Genomic DNA, 17,932 nt, shown 5'->3' on the forward strand with positions numbered 1-17,932 from the left:
TTCTCATCGTTGGGAACAAAGTAATCCCCTTGATGTGGTGTCAGGAATCCTTAAGATTTCAATGGCTTCTCAGGAAAGAGATGTTACCCTCATCTAATGAATATAACGCAACTAAATATTCATTAAAGATGTATACTGCCTACAGTGATTTTTCTTAAAAAAAAAGCATAAAGAACAAACGCAGCGTTTAAGTGTTGAATTAGGAATCATCCGAATGCAGCACGAACCCACGGTGCTCGTAACATGAGACATGAAGAGAATGACAGCTGTTGATTTTGTGACAGTAACAATTTAAATTGCTTTCTCTGTCATTAGCGAAATTAAATCCGCATAAAATGTTTCCCTTTACACATATTGCCATCCATTCATCAAATATGAATATCAACAGGTTTAATCCACAATCCCGGATGAGTAGCTTTACAATCAATCTGGTTGAATTAGCTGCTACCCTGTGTCCTGAGCTCACCATTAAATCTGTCTTCAGTTGGGTTAGGTCTAATTTCCTAGTTTATTCTTATGAGTTCTGGTTATTGGATAGAGATATGTGAAGCTGGATTCTATCTTCTTTGAAGAACTCATTTAGGCACTCAGAAGTCTGGTGTTGTCACACAACAGGTAATGTAAATGATACTGTCTCTTGTAAATAAGGTAGACCTGGCTCTTATTAAAACTGCTCAATATTCCAGTAATATTGACTCTGATGCAACCAAGTTAATGCCACTGTGATGAGTTTACAGATGACTAAACAGTTTGAAGCTAAATAGATATGAAAGTTTGAGGCACATGCTCAGATTTCCCTATTTTTATTAAAAAAGAAAAGAAAAGAAATTGGAATATTTCGAAGGGTTTGTAAGTGTTCAACACGCATTTTGTGCATTTATGTGTCAAGCACGTGACCGGTTTTCTTTTTGCTTCATTTGTGCCGCTGCATAAAAATGACCCCTTAGGTTGTTGTTGTGCTCGCAGCTTATTGCAGCTCATTAGGTTCCAGTAATGTTGTGGCTCAGGTGGTGGAGCTGGTCGTTCTACAATCACATGGTTCGCAGTTCGAGATCCAGACCCGCGTGTCCATGAGCTCAAGTGAAATGGGGCAAGACATAAAGCATCAAGTTACTCCTGATGGGGTTGAGATTCTTGAGTGGCAGCTCTGTTTTTTTAGTGTTGGTGAATGAGTGTTGGCGTCTGGCAAAGTAAAGCCTGTTATGTGGGACGACTGGAGTCGTCAACAGCGTCCCATTAAGATTCAGGCTCAGTTTCAGTGTGAAAACAGTCGAAAAGGCACATGTATTGTAAAACATCCTCTGATGTATCAGCTGACGGTTCAAAAAGCTGCTGGAAAGTCATGTATATCTTCATACAATGACCAAAGTGATGTGAGTTTGAATTACCACCTCCATGAATTGCGTTTGGCAGCTAACAGACTGAGACAGCCCATTACTTGTTTGCACGCCAGGATTTTTCTTCTCAAATGAAGTTGACATAATAAACACCTTTCACTTGCAGCCTGCGCCATTGTTTGAATGTTTTTTTTTTTTTTTCTGTTAAACTCTAAGTTCTGAAGGTAACACCTTTGGATTGCTCTGTTAAAACTTTACAGAGAATATTACAGACAAATCAGAAAACATTAAAGAAAAGTCCACACACAGTTTGTGTGAGAAATAATTTGAAATTCAAACGTTAGTCAATTTATCATTTCATATGTTAAGAAACACTATATGGTATTTCATGAAATCCATCAAAAGGACGTGAGCAGGCACTTCAGCTGATGATCGCCACTGTCGTAACAGTATCGAAGTGATCAAATTTAATCACGGCCATCGAGGCCTGATAAGGCAGCTCATTACAAATCAAGAGTGCATCAAGCATGTAAGAATGGATCTATGAGATCAAAATTTTAAGCAATGAATTTGATATGATGTATTACAGACAGACAAAAAGGGAGCAGGAAAGGTGAATGGGTGGATTAAAAAAATAATTAATTGGGAAGTTGACTTAAAACATAGACAGACTTAATATCTTTTTTTGATCAGCGTGTTCAGCTGGTATTATGCTTCATGAATGCAATGAATTATTACTGTCTCAAACCAAATGAGTCACTGGTATTCTGTTAGTCATTATTTATTCTTTTTGTCTCTTCATTTCAACAAAAGGAATAACGATAAGCACCACAGAGATTTACGACTGCAAATGTCTACTTTACCTTTGATTTTTGGAGGTGGGGGGGTTGTTCAGCACTGTGTATGACTCATTTGCAGAGTTCTCTCCATGTGGTTTCCTGTACAGACAGGCCATCCTGTTCTCTGTCTCATAGTCGCTGCACCGTTCTTCTGCCTCAACAGACAACGCGTTTCTGTCTTTTGCTGAATCCCCCGATGGATTCAGCCTGATTGATCGTAATGAGTTTTGGTAACTCAAACATGGATGGGAGTGCACTGGGAGCAACCTTTTCTCTGCTGCTTCTTGCCTCTATTATTCAAGGTAATCCTGGTAAACATCCGCATGTGCTGTTGTTCATATTACAGAGCAGGGGAGATGGGGTATTCACTATGGGTTTGAAATGTGTATTGGCTTGTGGTGTGACAAGCTGCTTCAGAATAATGCTATGATTTTATCTGCCTACATCCCAGCAGTCTGCAGTCTGTATTATCAACTTCAAAGTGTAAGTGATTTTGTCTCCTCACTTTTCCTGCTTCTAACAGTATCTGATGTGCCTGACAGGGTTCCAGGTTGGTGCGGGGTTGCATTATGACGAGGAAGCTGCAGTCGGCCAGAGTATTACCTTACGCTGCAGCATAAAGAACTATACTAATCTCAAGCTCTCCAATATAGAATGGAGCAAGAAAAATGGCATAAAGCTGGTCGTTTACAGCTTCGACTATGGAGAATATCGGTTTCAGCATAATCTCACCCACCAAATTGAATACAATGACACATACCAGAAGGTGTACTCCTACCTGCACCTTCCAGAGATGCGCAAACAGGACAGTGGAACCTACATTTGTGACATTTCAACTTATCCTTTGGGAACATTGAGAACTGAAATAAAGCTAACAGTTGAAGGTAAGAGGAAGGCAAGCGAATGCAATTCAAACAGAATCTATAGTACGATCTAAATGTGCAGCATCATACTCTCTTATTCTCCGTTGCATATATTTCATGTTACTCAGGATTGCATCAGTGAGGTACTCTCTGTCAGATCTCACCAGTTATTTACTTGTGAGCAAATGTATGAGCAAATAATTGCAATACATCTTTGGGTTTTGCCACATGGCAGCTATTTATCTACGTTATAGCCTTGTTTTTCTGAATCTAGACAGAAACAAAACTGTTCTTCAAGCAACGTTATGATCGTAATTACAGGTGGAACACAATTTACCGGTGTTTTCATGTTTTACACCTAAAGTCACAACTATCTCTAAAGTCAAGAATTCAAAATAATCTTTCTAATTTTTTTTCCAGATGAGATTACAGTAGAATGCAATATGGAAAACACCATTGAGGTCTATACTGGAGAAAATGTGACTATTGACTGCAACACATCATTTCCCAATGCACAGTACAGGTGGGCCAAGGTAAAGAAAATGAGAGTAAGGGGTTGTTATGACGCCCCTTTCAGTTATTTCGGTAAATCTGAATCCATTCAGTGAACATCAAAATGATGTGATTATCTCTGACATCCAAACCTATATTACAAATCCATCTTTTCAGTGTGAAATGTATTTGTGTGCTACATAATCTTGTTTTGCCCCAGAACATGAACGTGTTGTCAGACAATGAATCCCTCAAGCTCCGGATGGTGACTGATGCAAATGCGGGCATTTATACATTGACTGTCAAAAGAGGGAAGAAAACTCTGAATAAAGAGTTTATCATCACAGTGCTACCAGCGAGCACAAGCTGGAGGACAGGTGAGTCGCTCCATTTCTTTTTCTGCTATTTGCCTCTTTGTGCCATACTCAATTCCATCATTTCCTCGGGGCTGGATTAACAATCGAGCAGAGTGCCCAGGAGAGTGAGTGACTTAATAAACTTCACTGGACTAGAAAGCTGATACTTGAACTTTTGTTATTATACTGGAGCTCCCCCAATTTTAATTTTTAATTAGCTGAAAGGAAGGGGCGAGATTCAAAGGATTTCAAAGCTTCCAGTCATTTTATGAGAGCATACGTTTGAGTAACTACGAATAAATTGGAAAGTTCACATTATTTGCCTTCAGATTACGAAGAGCACTAAACCAAACCACTAAACTGCAAGTTGTTTTCTTGCTGTGAAAGCGCTGTGCTCAAGCAAGAAAATAAACCTCAGCTTCCTTGATAGATGAGACCCAAAAAAAAAAAAAAAAGCCACAAAAACATCACACCATACTTCCTGCCATTTTTTTTTCCGATCCACTTTCAAACCAGAAGAACAGCTGCTCTCAGCAGAGTCACAGTGGCTGCTCCGGATGATGATGTGGGGTGAGAGCACAATCTGTTGGACACACTGGAGTAGTACAACGACTGAAGAGTCAGGATTGGTTTTGAAATGTGAACAGTGTTGTAATATTTCACACAGTCTCACGGTGGACGGCATTAATCTGCTTGCAAATTAGCTAATCTTAACACAACTTCAGTTCCTCTGTTGCGTCTCGCTGGACATGAGCTGGGACGTTCGGAAGGCGTGCGATGGGACGTTCATGTCAGGAAAAAAAAAAAAGGCATACAATGAATTAGCTGTTCTAATGAAGTGGGAGCATATCTCCGACGTACTACTGAATTTGCAATTCATGACCACACCTTTGCGTCGGGAATCTGCGCCCACGGCTTCACAGTGTGGGTTTTGGAAGGGTTTTACTTACTCTGATTATGCATGTGCTCATAAATGCCAACTCAGACCATGTTTTAATGATGTATCACTGTGCACCGGGTATTTTAAAGTCATGGGGTAGATTACTTATGATTCCACCTAAATATTAAAGTAGGATGTGAATTTCATTAAAGGGAAAGTTTGACATTCTGTTAAAAAAAAATGTACCAATACTGAATTTTAAAAGGTAGTAAAATAAAATGAAGGTTAGGGGCGAGAAGGTGCAGTGACCTGTCAGAAGGCCAGAGCTTTATTTTTCCTCTTGTGGTAAATTGTTCCAATACATACCAACTCATGAACTCGACTTTTACATGACTTGTTTTGGTGAAATAAAGAACTAAATCTATGTCATGTCTGCAAAAAGATCTTCTTTTATAGCCCAGCAACTCTGCTTTGTAGAATATTTACAATATGCTGAGCTAGTAAATCACTGCTTGAAAGTAGAATTTTACTGAGTAGACAAAACTTTAAAACTGAAACAACTCCTAAACTTACAGTTTGTTTTTTCTATAGTTTGATTTAGAGCTACAGCATATGGTTAAGCTCACTCATATTAAATCATTTTTTTCATATAAATGTCATCCCAGAAGTCATGTTTTTAATCCATTGTTTTTAAATATTTGCTTTGCTTCCTTCTGTTGTCACTTTCAGACATTTCCACGGTGTCGTCTCAGCATCAGGACCAAACAACAACCAGGAACTTTGAAACAACAGCGACGACAAATACTACTAATAATAAAAGCACCAGCAGTGTTACGACGGCACTGGAAGAGCTTTCAACCACCTCCACGAATCCACCTTATACCACTGTTACACCGTCCCCCGTCCCACGCAGTCACTTACCAAACACAACCACACCCAGCTATGATGGAACCACACAGGAAATGAGAAGGAATCAGACCGAGCTGCACACACCTCACACACAGGACACACTCTCAACGAGGCCAGAGGAGTCCAGCTCCTCTGGAAACGTCTCATCTGAAAAACCCGAAGCAGCCCAAACTGTGAGCGAGGGAAGCAAAACAACAGTCACTCAGCTAAAGGTCACGGACAGTAAAGGTAAAAGTTTGGAGTTAAAATAGTTCTTTAAAATCTGTGAACATCTCTCCAGTTTGTTTTTTTCCCCCCCCCACTCTGGAATGTGCCGCTGCTTTTGTAAATCTTCCCACAGTGCTGCCATTTTCAAAAAGTACAGTTTTCAGAGACTCCCAGCACCCTTTGTTGTCAAAAAACAAACATCAAAACACAACCAAATTGTCATTTCCACTTGAAAACTAATGATGCTACATGATGCATCTGTTTCTAGAAGAAACCGTGAATGTGCATTGTTTTGTTCACCTGAAATTCCCTCGCTGGTGATGCTGTTCCGACTGCCCTGGGGCATCGTGTTTGCCCTGGGGACTGCCAGCAGTGTGGGCGGAAACTGAAGAAAAGGCCAGATGGCTGGAAAGGAAATATAAAAAAAGAAATGAATAAAAAGAAATGCTTGAAACTAGTAAATACCAACCAGCAGACTTAAGTGGTTGAAAAAAAAAAGATAAAAAAAACACAGGTGAATATTAGCAACAGACTCTGCATCGTCACCACCAGCGGACTCCTCACTGTTTCCAGTTTTCTCTGTTTCAGGCCAGATACATTTTCAAAGCAGAAAGCTCATTAAAAGGGGCATCCAGTACACAGCTAACTGGGCAGACAGACTGCAAAACACACTTTTCTGCCCGCAGGCAAAAAATAGAAGAAAAAAAAAAATCACATTGTAGCTTTACATTTATTATCAACACCTTTTTTTTTTTTTTTTTTTTTGCTAAAACGAGAGAATCAATATGTTGGAAAAGGATCTTTAACTGCTGCTGCCCTACAAAACATTTCCTTTCCTGGAATCTGCTCCTTAGATACCGAACGGGGGCATCTGCTGCTGCTCCTAATCATCATTCCGGTGCTGGTATTGATTGCTGTGGCTGGGTTTCTTTACAGAAGACAGGCTATAAAAAGCAGGTAAAACTCTCACTGCTCTGAAAAATAAAACACCTCTTATTTGTCTGATTGATGCGCATGACCTATAATACCTTTCTGGACACAGGTAGGTGCATAACAATGATAGCAGTTAACATGTGTGCCCTCGCTCTCCCTGCACAGAATGGATCTGCCGCCTCCGTTCAAACCTCCTCCACCTCCAGTCAAGTACACAGCTCCCAGACACTGCCAGACTTCCACTCAGCCTCTCTACACTTAGAGGTGTGACTCGATAGAAAAGCATAAAGACATCAGTTATTATGTGACAAACTGTGCATGAAAGTGCGCTAATACTGTTGAGTGAGCTCTGCTGAAGCGTGCAGCCTTAAAAAATGTACTGCTTACATTGGTCAGTTGTTTATTTGAGGAACGCTGATATTGATGCGTGATTGTGAATAAAAGGTTTTTCTTAATGGTTTTCTGATACTTTGTCATCAATATTCTGAAACTGTTGTTCCGTGTGTAGCATTTTCTCCCACCTCTGTGAATAAAAGTTGTTTTTTGTCATTTGTTGTCATTTTTTGGCCCAGATGCTCTGTGGCTTCCTCTTACACAAGAAATACGTCGATGGCTGGAGACCGCTGCGGCCTCCAGGACCATAAACTGACTGTTGTGTTCAAAGGGAGGCCGAAACCACAAACCACATGTGAAAACAAATAAACCACCAGATGCTAATAAAAACGCGAAACAAACTTGTCCGTATTCCTTTGCAGTGCAGTGGTTAACACTCTTGCCTCAAGGCAAGAATGTCCAGGTTTGGGACTTTCTGTGTGGGATTTGCATGTTCTGCCTCTCCTTGTGTGGGTTTTTTTTTTTTGTTGTTGTTGTTTTTGTTTCCTCCCACTGTCCAGACATGCGAAGTGAACCGGTGACTCAGAAATGAGTGTAGGCATGATTATGAATGTGTGGCTCTCTGTTTCTCACATGTGACGGACTAGTAACCTGTTCATTAACTGGTTAAAGCTCAATAAAAGAAAGACAAATGGACTGAGATGGCATATTTATTAGAGGAATGTTTTATGACTTTATCATATTCCAGAGTGTTTTTCTTCATCTATTGTGTCTGACTTTGTCCTTCTGATCCAGAATGAAGTGTGAAGTTATGCTGCTGTAACTCTGCCATTTCCATTTTTGGATTAATAAAGTGTAAAAGTGTTGCAATGTACTCAGGTGAGGTAACTCACTTGCCATTTACTGACTGAAACCTTCACTATTTTTAGAGTGAGCGCTGACATTTGGATTCAGGCTTAAAATCGTAAAGTGGTCCAGTGAACTGAACCCTTTTTTTTTTTTTTTAGAAGGATTTCATTTTCTTCAGCTGCCTTAACATTTCTAAATGTACAAATTAGGATTTACTATTGATTTTCTTTCACTAATAAAGTCCTGCTTGTACAATACAAAGAAGTGATCTGTCTGAAATTAACCTTCATCCTGCGCTGGCGGTGAGACTGCCTGCCTGAAAATGAGGTTACGGTGCTTCCTGTTTGTAACTGAAGAGCCGTCAGTTTTCAAAGCTCTGCAGTACTAGAGAGGTAACTGAGGCAGGGTAAATATAGACTACGGCAGAGCACACCTCACCGATTACAGAGATGCCCTAGCCTGAGAGCGATTGTGTCACACACACAGCCCGATCTGTTCAAAAAAGCTGGACAATGACAGGTGGACCAGGTAAGGTCAACTTTTATACTCTTATATTAGTTCTACATGTGTGTACTGTACTATCATTTTTATAAAGTTTCGAAGTTGTTTGAAACACTACACATCCAACGCCAAATAAAAAGGGAGTAAAAACTAAAACAAACACAAAAATATGAACTTTCATGAACTGTGCTACAATTAAGAATCGCACACTTCCAACTAAAACCATTTCTGAGTGAGGTTTTTTTTTTTAACAGACACGCTTGATTGTAAATGTGCACGAAAGCTGTGATGAGAACAAAACACTGACAACAGCAGGAACGTTTCCTGTGAAATTAGTCAGAAAAGGTCAGTAGAAAAGATAAAAAGCTTAGAAAGTTTTCTCTTCAACAGAAAAAAAGTTTCATTTTTCAAAACACATTGTTTTTATTTGCGCAACATAAACATAAAAAAAAAGAAGAAGAAATCAGAACAATTTACTCATGACAGATCCACGTGAAGGAAAAAGGCACATTTCAGAAAAACAGAAGCAAAATTCTGTTTTCTAACGACAAATGCCTTCAAATAGCATGTTTTAACTTACTAAAGCATTATTAAGTTTTTGTTTCACATTTTATCTTCTTTTGTCATTATTACAGTAACGTGTGGATGGAAAAGTCAACGTCATCTGTACATGAAATAAACTTAAAAGTGATACATTTTGGATTTTTAGGTTTGATGAATGTTTTGTGTGTTTTGCCGTTCAGATTGCTTCACTGCAGTGGTCGGCCTGGTGGTGTTAAGTCTGACCCTGCTGATCTCTCTGTGTCTTAACGTCATCCTATGGATTAAAAAAGGAACATCGTCATGCAGAGGTACGGGCAGATGATTTTTCTACTGCTATTAATTCTAAATTTTACTCCACTTTTTGACAAAAACGCATTAACTACCTTATGTATATTTGTTCCATGCAGACACAGATGACTCCTGTTGCCATCACGTTACTGAAGAAGACATGTAGGTTTTAATTCTTTTTAAGTCTTTTTGGGGCAATAAACCATGTTTGGAAACGTGCACATGCTGTATTCCTCTTCTTCTAACTTCACAGAGAAGTAGAGTGCACAACATTTTTAAGAAATCCTATTATGAATTTAAAGAGCGCCCTGCAAAGACTGAAGATATATGCCGTCCTGGTTCCCAGCCATGTATCATTTATTTCAATGGGCATTAAGTTTGAGGAGCATTAACAGACATAAAACTGTTGTAAATTAGAATAATAAATTGTGAAATTGTTCTTTCAATGTCTCACTGAAGCATTTCACGGAGCGAAGGGCTTTATTTTCATGGTCTCAGACATCAAGAGCAGCAAGAAACCCCCCACACACACGATGAGCAACAGGAAAATCCAATCTATGGCAACATCCGCAGAGAGAGAAGAGGTGAGGGTAAGTCTGCATTCTGTCATCATTTTTTTTAATCAAAAAAAAAAAAAAAACAAGAGGAAAATCTGTGCATGTGATTTTTTTTTAAGAATTCCACTGTATGACTCAACAACAGCAAAATGTTTATGTATAAGATTTCAGATTAGGTTTTTATCAATTACTCCATTCCTTTTTCCAGTATGACTAAGAAATGCTACAAATAAGTTTGTAGTTGCGTATTTAAAATAAAAATGATGCTTTTACTTCATTTTCTACAGAGGTTTGTTATGAGATGATGACCATGCAACGCTCAAGAGACAGCACGAAGGTGAGACGTGTTCCCATGTGACGATATCTCTGCCAGTTCTCTGTACAAAACGTTTGTTATTTAAGCAACCATGTATTTCATGACGTTTCCATGGCTATGGCTCCTCCATAAGTGTTTCTATAAGGTACTGTATTTGATGTATTTGCATTGTGTGCAATTATGTAATTTAAGGCACACATACGGGCTGACAGCCGTAAAGGGGACAAAAATACGCATGGCGCCTCGTGTTCCACGATGTGAGGTTAATACTGATTGACGTGTTTAATTTGAACGGATTATACCTGAACTGTACTTATGCGTATTGTTACGCAAAACACAGCGTTATATATTCATCCTTTATGGAGCTTTTGAATTTGCAAAGACAAATCAAAATGCGTAAGCACATAAAATTAATCTATCATTAATTTATCAGTAATTGCAAAAGCTTGATAAAATATTTATTTTAGGTACATTTGTTGCTGCGCTTGCAATGAACTCTAAAAAGTCTTGCATTTAGAATAAAACATTCAAACCATTATATCTCCTGCTCACAGCAGACTTGTTTTCAGAAAGGAAATGAGTATGAACCAGTGAGATGTTGTGGTCAATGAACCCATGAATGCTCTAAAAATAAAGTCGACAACCTAAAATATATGAGAAAATACACAGGCGCTGCTCTGTGGTTTAAAAACAAGAGCACGGTGTTGCTTAATGTTTCCTGAAACAGAAGCCAGAGGTTTAAAAAATGATTTCGTTAATGCATTTTGACTTTGCTGTTTGAAACCATCATTTGCAGCCTGACCTGAATTATGCGTCGCTGGATCTGAAGATGGCGAAAAAGCACAAGAAGCACCGTCATCAGCAAAGCCAGGGACGAGCCAAGCTTCAGGATCAGGCGGCGGCCCGCCTCACGCCTCCCGCCAACTCCTTCCTGGAGGTCGACGCGGACGTGGACGCCTGCCTCCCTTCCAGGGACACCAGCACCATGGTTTCACACAGCAGCATCTACCTGAACAGCCAGCAGATCGCTCTGGAGGCCGAGGAGATGGAAAGAGAGAGGAGCATGGAGGACGTTGGCTGGCATGGTGAGAACGAGAGACAGTGGAGCGGAGATCAGGAGGGTCGGGACAGGAAAGACGAAGACGGCGGGAACAATGAGAACGCAAGCGCAGAGCTGTCGAATGGAGAAACCCTTCGGAGCAGCGCAGATCATTTTATACACAGCTTCAGCCAAGACGACAACCTAGGAGATTAGCACAGTGTTACTTTAAGACTGATTTCTACTTTCAAACTGAATAAACATCACCCCATAGCTGTGCGTTTTAAAAAAAGATGTGCTGGCTTCACTATTCATGGAACTTTGCATGATTGAGCAATTTCCTCTCTGAAGCAGACAAACTACCTCTTCAACTCTTCACATTGAGCAACTGAGGAACAAATGAGTCTCTCCTCAACCGGAGGATGCAATAAGTGTAAAGTACATCACAAGAAGAAAGGAAAGTCTGCGTGTGACATTTAGAGGTCAAGCACCACGTGGAAATGTTCATTTTATCGCAAAAGAGAGAGAAAAACCACAAATCATCAACGGGCACACAGGAAATTTCAGTGTTTTCGTGCGTTGTCAACACAAAAGGCACGAGGAAAAACAATATTTTACATGAGTTTTCCACAGGAGTAGGCGACGTCCGGTATTTTATTGAGTATTTGTCAAAGCATGTGTGAGTTTCCATCTCATTTAAGAATGAAAATAATGACATGAAGAATTTGAAATTGAAATAAAGAAACTGAGTGAGACATAAGTGCTGTTATTCCCCCCCAGGGCATGTTGTATCATCATTTAAATGTCACCCGTGGAGGATTTCCCGTGTCAGACTTATGATAATGGTCATTACTTGTAAAATCTATTGCACTTATGAGCTAATGTGCCATCTGGCGAAATGATCATTCCCCTCTGTAATCCGCACTCTGGCAGGATAATTTACTGCCCTGCGATCTGCTGCGGGGAGAGCAGCTCTGCAGTGGACTCAGCAGTCAGAGGCCTGCAGCACGCTAAATGTTTGATGACAGTTTTCCAATAGCGGACCGTGGCCTACTTCCCCCTCTATGGATTAATTTTTGGCTCAAGGCATTTGGGATGTAACATTCGCAGACAACGAAAAGGCCCAAATAAAAATGCAGACCACTCTTCCTAACAGTCACATCTGTATCTAAAATACCAATACGGTTATTATTCTTACAATAAAGACCAGGAAAGTCATTTTGGGAACTGTGGAATTGTTTTTTTTTTTTAATCAATCAATATCAGCTAAATTACCATGAATGACTGCTGATATTTTCAGAAAACATCACTTCCTGGGTTGTCTTGGACAGTCTATGCTGAGGTTGTTTTGCATGACAATAAGAGGAGACTTTTTTCCTCCAACAGCTAAAAACAGCTGAGGTTTTTCATGTTTGTATTTTTTTGTTTGTGATGGCAGATGAATGCATAATGTAAATTTAAAGGAAAATAATTTCCAGCTGCGTTGTCCCCCACTTTGGAAAAAAAAGCAAAAGTCAGAAAAGAGATTTATGAAAAAAATAAAATAAAATATGAGCTTTCAATTAACAGTGACAGCTTAATGTGTAGAAATGCTATTATCTGTCTCCCACGAGTGCAGAAGAGGAATGTTATCCTCCACTCAGCAACACTGGCAAGTGCTGCATCTATAATTTTATGTCTTTATTACAGCACGGCAGTAAACGCAGGCTGGCATCAGTTAACTTGATGAATGAAAATGATCCCTTTTCCCTCAGTGACAATATTCCGTTTGCATAAAATGTAAGCAATTTACAGGAAATGCTCAACAGAACTAAATGTCAGCTACCTTTCTTTTTCCACAGACTGTGTTTTTGAAGACTTAATGGAACATTTTGCTGAACTGTAGATTTTTATCTGTGGCTGTGAGACTGATCTTTTTTCACTGACATTCATTACATTTCAAACATTTTACATAGTTCAAATTATATGGAAGCCGTGAATATAAAGCCTGTTGGTTTCACCGTAAATGATTTCAGTTCACTGCAGATACCGCACAGACACCAAGGGTAACTTTTGTTTTCTTTGTTTAAAAACACTCCAGAAAGGGCAGGAAATGTCTCACTGGGGATCTGTATTGCATTTCATTTTATCTGTCAAAGATCATGTTATTTATACAACAGTTATTTCTGACAGAAGAATCCAATAGAAAGAGAGACGGAGCAGCAGTGCTGCTGATATTTAGTATTGCTGGAATGGAAGACTGCACAGCTGTGTCACTGCATCAAGGTGGTTTTTCATGAGTAGTTTAGTGACACAGCTCCCTCTGGATCACTAACATAATCAGGACACACAATAGCGCTGAAATCAGTCTTTGCTATTCTGTGGTCACTTTTCAATGGTTTTGGGTGATGTTATAACTGGATGTCACTCAAAAACATTTCTATGTCCTCTGGTTCCACATTCCTGAAAGTCTTTTACAATGCTGCATTCACTAATTCACACACCAGTGATGGGATGAGTCCACATATAGAGAGCAATTTGTGGTTCGGGGTTTTGATCAAGGACTCTATAGATGAACACAGGAAGATTGGGAATCAAACCTGCAGCCTTGCATTTGAAAGTTAATCTAGTCTACCAACTAAGTCATCCTTGGCAGTAATGATTGCTAAGTAAAGAGCATCAGTGATTTTTATTAGAATTTTGCCAGTAATTTTTGATGCACATCATCCTTTGCTGCTTTTCAAATCTCACAAAGTCCTTTTTCACCACTTCTGTTGAGAACTGACCCATTCAAAACTGGATGTTTAATTAAAAATAAATATAACTCTTACAACACTCCTGAAGATCTTACTGTAATATCTTATAAAAAAAAATACAAGAAGAAAGACTTGACCTTATCTCCAATCATTTCCTGTTTCTTTCTGACATCAGGATGTAGCATATCTGCTGTTTACATTACAATGTTAAAAACAATTGTCTTGTGAATGAAATGATAGGCTTCATATGACAGAAAAATGTTCATGTCTGAACAGAATGATTTTTGTTCGCATGTGGACTTCCATAAAATGTTGCAGCTTAACCTTTTGCAGAAAACGAATGGAATTATCAGTGAATTAATGCTAAGCAATAAAGTAGCATTCCCATTCCATTTTTACAATATTGAGTTATTAAATCAGCTGGTAATTATAATCATCTATAATTCAAATATCTTAGTAAAACTTACAAAATAGTCACAGACATTTCACCATGCGTGGTTTAAAATTTCCTCTAAATTGAGACTTAAATGACGCCAACAGATTTACAAGCAACACCTGTTTCAGCATGTAGCTGCCATTATTTCATCAGTATCAAGATTTAGTATCAAGAACTTGCCAGATATACCTATTTTCTCGATAAATAACAAAATAAAGAGAGTGGGTGCAAGTTCCTTGAATTAAAAACTACAATACAAACCGCTTCAGTAGAAAACATGGACAAAGTTGCCCGGTCCATCACGGCGGCGACGTTGACGTGCAAATCTGCAAGGATCGTCTATGCATCACGTTTGAGGTGTCACTCACCTGTGTAAACTCCTGCATAGTGTGGAGCTGGCTCTAGGGCTTTTCCATTCAGCGAGACGACGGCACTAGTAAACATTGTTCTATTATCCAGATTTTTTTTTTTTTTTTTTACGACTGTGTTCTACGTACGACGATGGAAAAAGCGTTCACCATATGCTTTACTGATCAAAAAGCTTCATGAAGGAGTCATGGTGTTGTAGTGTATACCTAAAATGCTTCCATTTCTGAAAACAATAAAGTATAAATGAAATAAAATAAACTTTTAATGTCTAAATACAAAATATAAATAATAATAATAATATATAAACTGGTAGAATGGCTTTTGTTATTTCAAAACTTGTCATGCTGCTCTTTTAATATGTTCAAAAACCCCAGAACCATTGATTTCGCTAATAAAAACAAAGAGCATGAAAGTATTTATTAAAAACAGAATAGCCTGTTTTTTTGATAAAGGCGTGGTTTGTATTTTATTTTGTAAAACTAAAAAAGACTATTGTGGTGGTAAAATATAATAATTTTGTTCTGCTTTTCATACCGGAAGTGCGACCTTTTTTCAGCTCACAGAGAGTGAAACATCTTTACCAACAGAGACGATCTTCGTCACAAACATGGCAGCCCGCATATGAATGTCATGCCTTTCTAAACTGCACATTAAACTGCTAATTTCTGCCGCTAATAGCAATACGACGCTGCAGTCATTTTGATTATTTGTTGCCTATTAGGTGTTTGATTCGCATCACTCATCCAACAACTGAGAATAGTTTAGTTTACTCACTCGCTGGCCGCGGAGCTTTCGTGCTAGCATTGTAGCTTCCTGGTAAAATCTCCATGGATCCTGACAGTCAGCTAAGAAATGTAAGGCAATTTGCCACCTTAACTCGGGTCTGTGTTGCAGTGGGCATCATTGAAGTATGACTGTAAATGGTTCTTTTTCCTACAGCTTCGAGATTTCCTTCTGGTTTACAACCGCATGACTGAAATCTGCTTCCAGCGATGTGCCAGCAACTTCAACTACAGAAACCTCACGATGGACGAGGTACGTGGAAACGTGGAAACAAAATGCAGCTGCAGGTTTTAATGCCGTCAGTGTATACCAGCCTCTGATATCAAGTACTGCATTACACGGATGACATGTTTTTGGATATTTAACTCTACACCCTTTGGCAAGAACATGATTAATCTCTGCAGGATTTGGACTCGCATTCTGAAATAACACAGTCAGTAAGGTCAGGCACTAATGGGAAACAGTGTAGTTGTTGGATATTATCAAGATGTTGGATGTGATTGCATTAGTGCCCATGTGCCGCCAGTCAGTGACCTTGCTTTGTGCTAAAGTAACAGTCTCATTCCCTGACCTTTACCAAAAATGTGAACACTTTTGCCTAGAAGCCAATATGGTCCATGACTAACACGTAAGCAGCAAGCGTACAAACTAATACTATGTTGTTATTCACACAGTCTCTGATTGCTGTTGTCTCTCCAGGAGCGCTGCGTGGACAACTGTGCAGGAAAGCTGATTCGATCGAACCACCGCCTGATGAACACCTATGTGCAGCTGATGCCTCGGATGGTGCAGCGCCGGATGGAGGAGATGGAGAGCAAGGCTGCAGAGAATGCAAAAGCAGCTGAAGCAGCAGCAGCAGCAGCATCTGGGGATGTTGGCTCTGTAACCACAGATGCCTCACCAGAATTTCAAGTCCCTGTTACAGCACCCTCACTTCCAGAAGTTCCATCATCTTTAACCATGTCTGTCCCTAGTGTTGGACCGGAAATCCATAGCTCAGTCTTAACACCAGGGTTAGATTTACCACATGAGCTGGATGCTTCAATGTCCAAATCCACAGTTGTCCAAGAAGGTCAATTAACAGCTGCCGCACCTCTCACTCCTGTGACTGAAACAGTGAATCCAGCAGAGCTTAGCAAAGCCATTAATGGACCTTCATATGTGGCAGGATTCCCCGAGCCACCCATTGCTGTTTCTGAAATTGAAAATGGAAGTTCTGCGGCTTTGTTTACACATCCTAAGCCAGCATCCTTATCAGAAGATGTACCTCTCTCATCACCTATATTGTCTAAATTAGAAACCCTGTCGGGTCAAGAGAAAGCACCAGAGGTTCCTCCACCCTCGGGTCATCAATAACGTCCAGTCTGGGTCTGCGTTAGTGCTTCAACAGTGTTAGTGCTGTATGCCCCGAGAGCTGAAGTTAAAACTCGACTGGGTCGAGTGATCATGATGATGGCTCTTGGTGATTGGGTGATCACGCGACAGTCTGGCTTTTTAAAGGTTTGCTTGCTTTTAACCTCATTCTGATGATCATCCGAAACAACTCGGCTCTCTGTTATCATAGTTAATTTTGTTTTTGTTACATAACAACATGAAATCTATAATAAAATAAATCATTAAAACTTTTTTTCTGAGCTGAAAATGTTTGATGACATTTTTTCGTTGTTTAACACCATCGAGGGGCTTCCTGTCGTCACTGCTTCGTTGGCAGGATTCATGCCACATGCTGGTGACTGTGAAGCTGACCTTTCTCACATTGCCTCTTTCCTCCTATTAAAAACATTCTCAATGTTTTATTCTCAACTACACTTTTCATGCTGCTTTGACAGCCAACAGCTTTGAAGAGCACACATTGCAGAAGATATTAAATATGCATTATTTTGTGTAAACCACTGGTGCCATTCAAATAAAATGACGTAATAGCTCCTTTGACAGCTTGTTCCAGTGGAGTCAGATTTAGAAAGATTTACAGTCTTTCAAAAATAAATTTAAAACTGGAAATGTCACTGTAGTATGTGGAAGAAACACAATCCCTGTTAGAACTGCAGATTGTCACCAGCTGTGTGTTTTGACAGCGATGATTTACTAAGAATATGAGACTCATCAGTTTTTAGTTGGTGTTCTGTAAAGAAATCAAATTCATACATAGTTCTCTATCAAAATGTTCAGCAGTATTGCCCAAAAACAAACAGTGAGTCACAGGGAAAGGCAACTTTTGTAGCACATTTCCGCAACACCAACAAACATGAACATCAGCAAATGCAGAATGGTGACAAGGAAACTTAAAAGTAGAGAGAAAAATCTAACAAAATCAAATTAATAGAAAAAATAAATGCAAGTTTTAAAGGAACATTGCAACATAACGTG

General features: G+C 39.4%; 3 protein-coding genes across 6 annotated transcripts; all 3 read left to right on the top strand.

Annotated features, from left to right (window-relative positions):
• Positions 1-2,307: 2,307 nt before the first annotated feature.
• LOC115396047 (T-cell surface protein tactile) lies at positions 2,308-7,365 on the top strand. Its single transcript, XM_030101801.1, has 7 exons — positions 2,308-2,478; positions 2,719-3,060; positions 3,460-3,572; positions 3,752-3,908; positions 5,497-5,904; positions 6,738-6,840; positions 6,982-7,365. Exons 1-7 carry the CDS (start codon positions 2,397-2,399, stop codon positions 7,076-7,078), a joined length of 1,302 nt encoding a protein of 433 aa, XP_029957661.1. The 5' UTR covers positions 2,308-2,396; the 3' UTR covers positions 7,079-7,365.
• Positions 7,366-8,403: 1,038 nt separating this feature from the next.
• Positions 8,404-11,997, top strand: LOC115396053 (uncharacterized). 4 transcript variants are annotated; one of them, XM_030101808.1, is made up of 6 exons: positions 8,404-8,526; positions 9,243-9,350; positions 9,450-9,492; positions 9,790-9,920; positions 10,175-10,224; positions 11,000-11,997. In XM_030101808.1, exons 1-6 carry the CDS (start codon positions 8,511-8,513, stop codon positions 11,456-11,458), a joined length of 807 nt encoding a protein of 268 aa, XP_029957668.1. In that variant the 5' UTR covers positions 8,404-8,510; the 3' UTR covers positions 11,459-11,997. The 4 variants fall into 4 exon arrangements, with proteins under 4 accessions (XP_029957668.1, XP_029957669.1, XP_029957671.1 ...); XM_030101809.1 differs by having other exon boundaries at positions 9,790-9,914; XM_030101811.1 differs by having other exon boundaries at positions 9,829-9,920.
• A 3,364-nt stretch (positions 11,998-15,361) lies between these two features.
• On the top strand, positions 15,362-17,200 carry timm10b (translocase of inner mitochondrial membrane 10 homolog B (yeast)). Its single transcript, XM_030101813.1, has 3 exons — positions 15,362-15,636; positions 15,722-15,817; positions 16,265-17,200. The coding sequence occupies exons 1-3, from the start codon at positions 15,610-15,612 to the stop codon at positions 16,919-16,921; spliced, it is 780 nt and encodes a 259-aa protein (XP_029957673.1). The 5' UTR covers positions 15,362-15,609; the 3' UTR covers positions 16,922-17,200.
• The last annotated feature ends 732 nt before the right edge of the window (positions 17,201-17,932 follow it).

The sequence above is a fragment of the Salarias fasciatus genome, chromosome 10, assembly GCF_902148845.1.
Source record: "Salarias fasciatus chromosome 10, fSalaFa1.1, whole genome shotgun sequence".
Classification (NCBI taxonomy): domain Eukaryota; kingdom Metazoa; phylum Chordata; class Actinopteri; order Blenniiformes; family Blenniidae; genus Salarias; species Salarias fasciatus.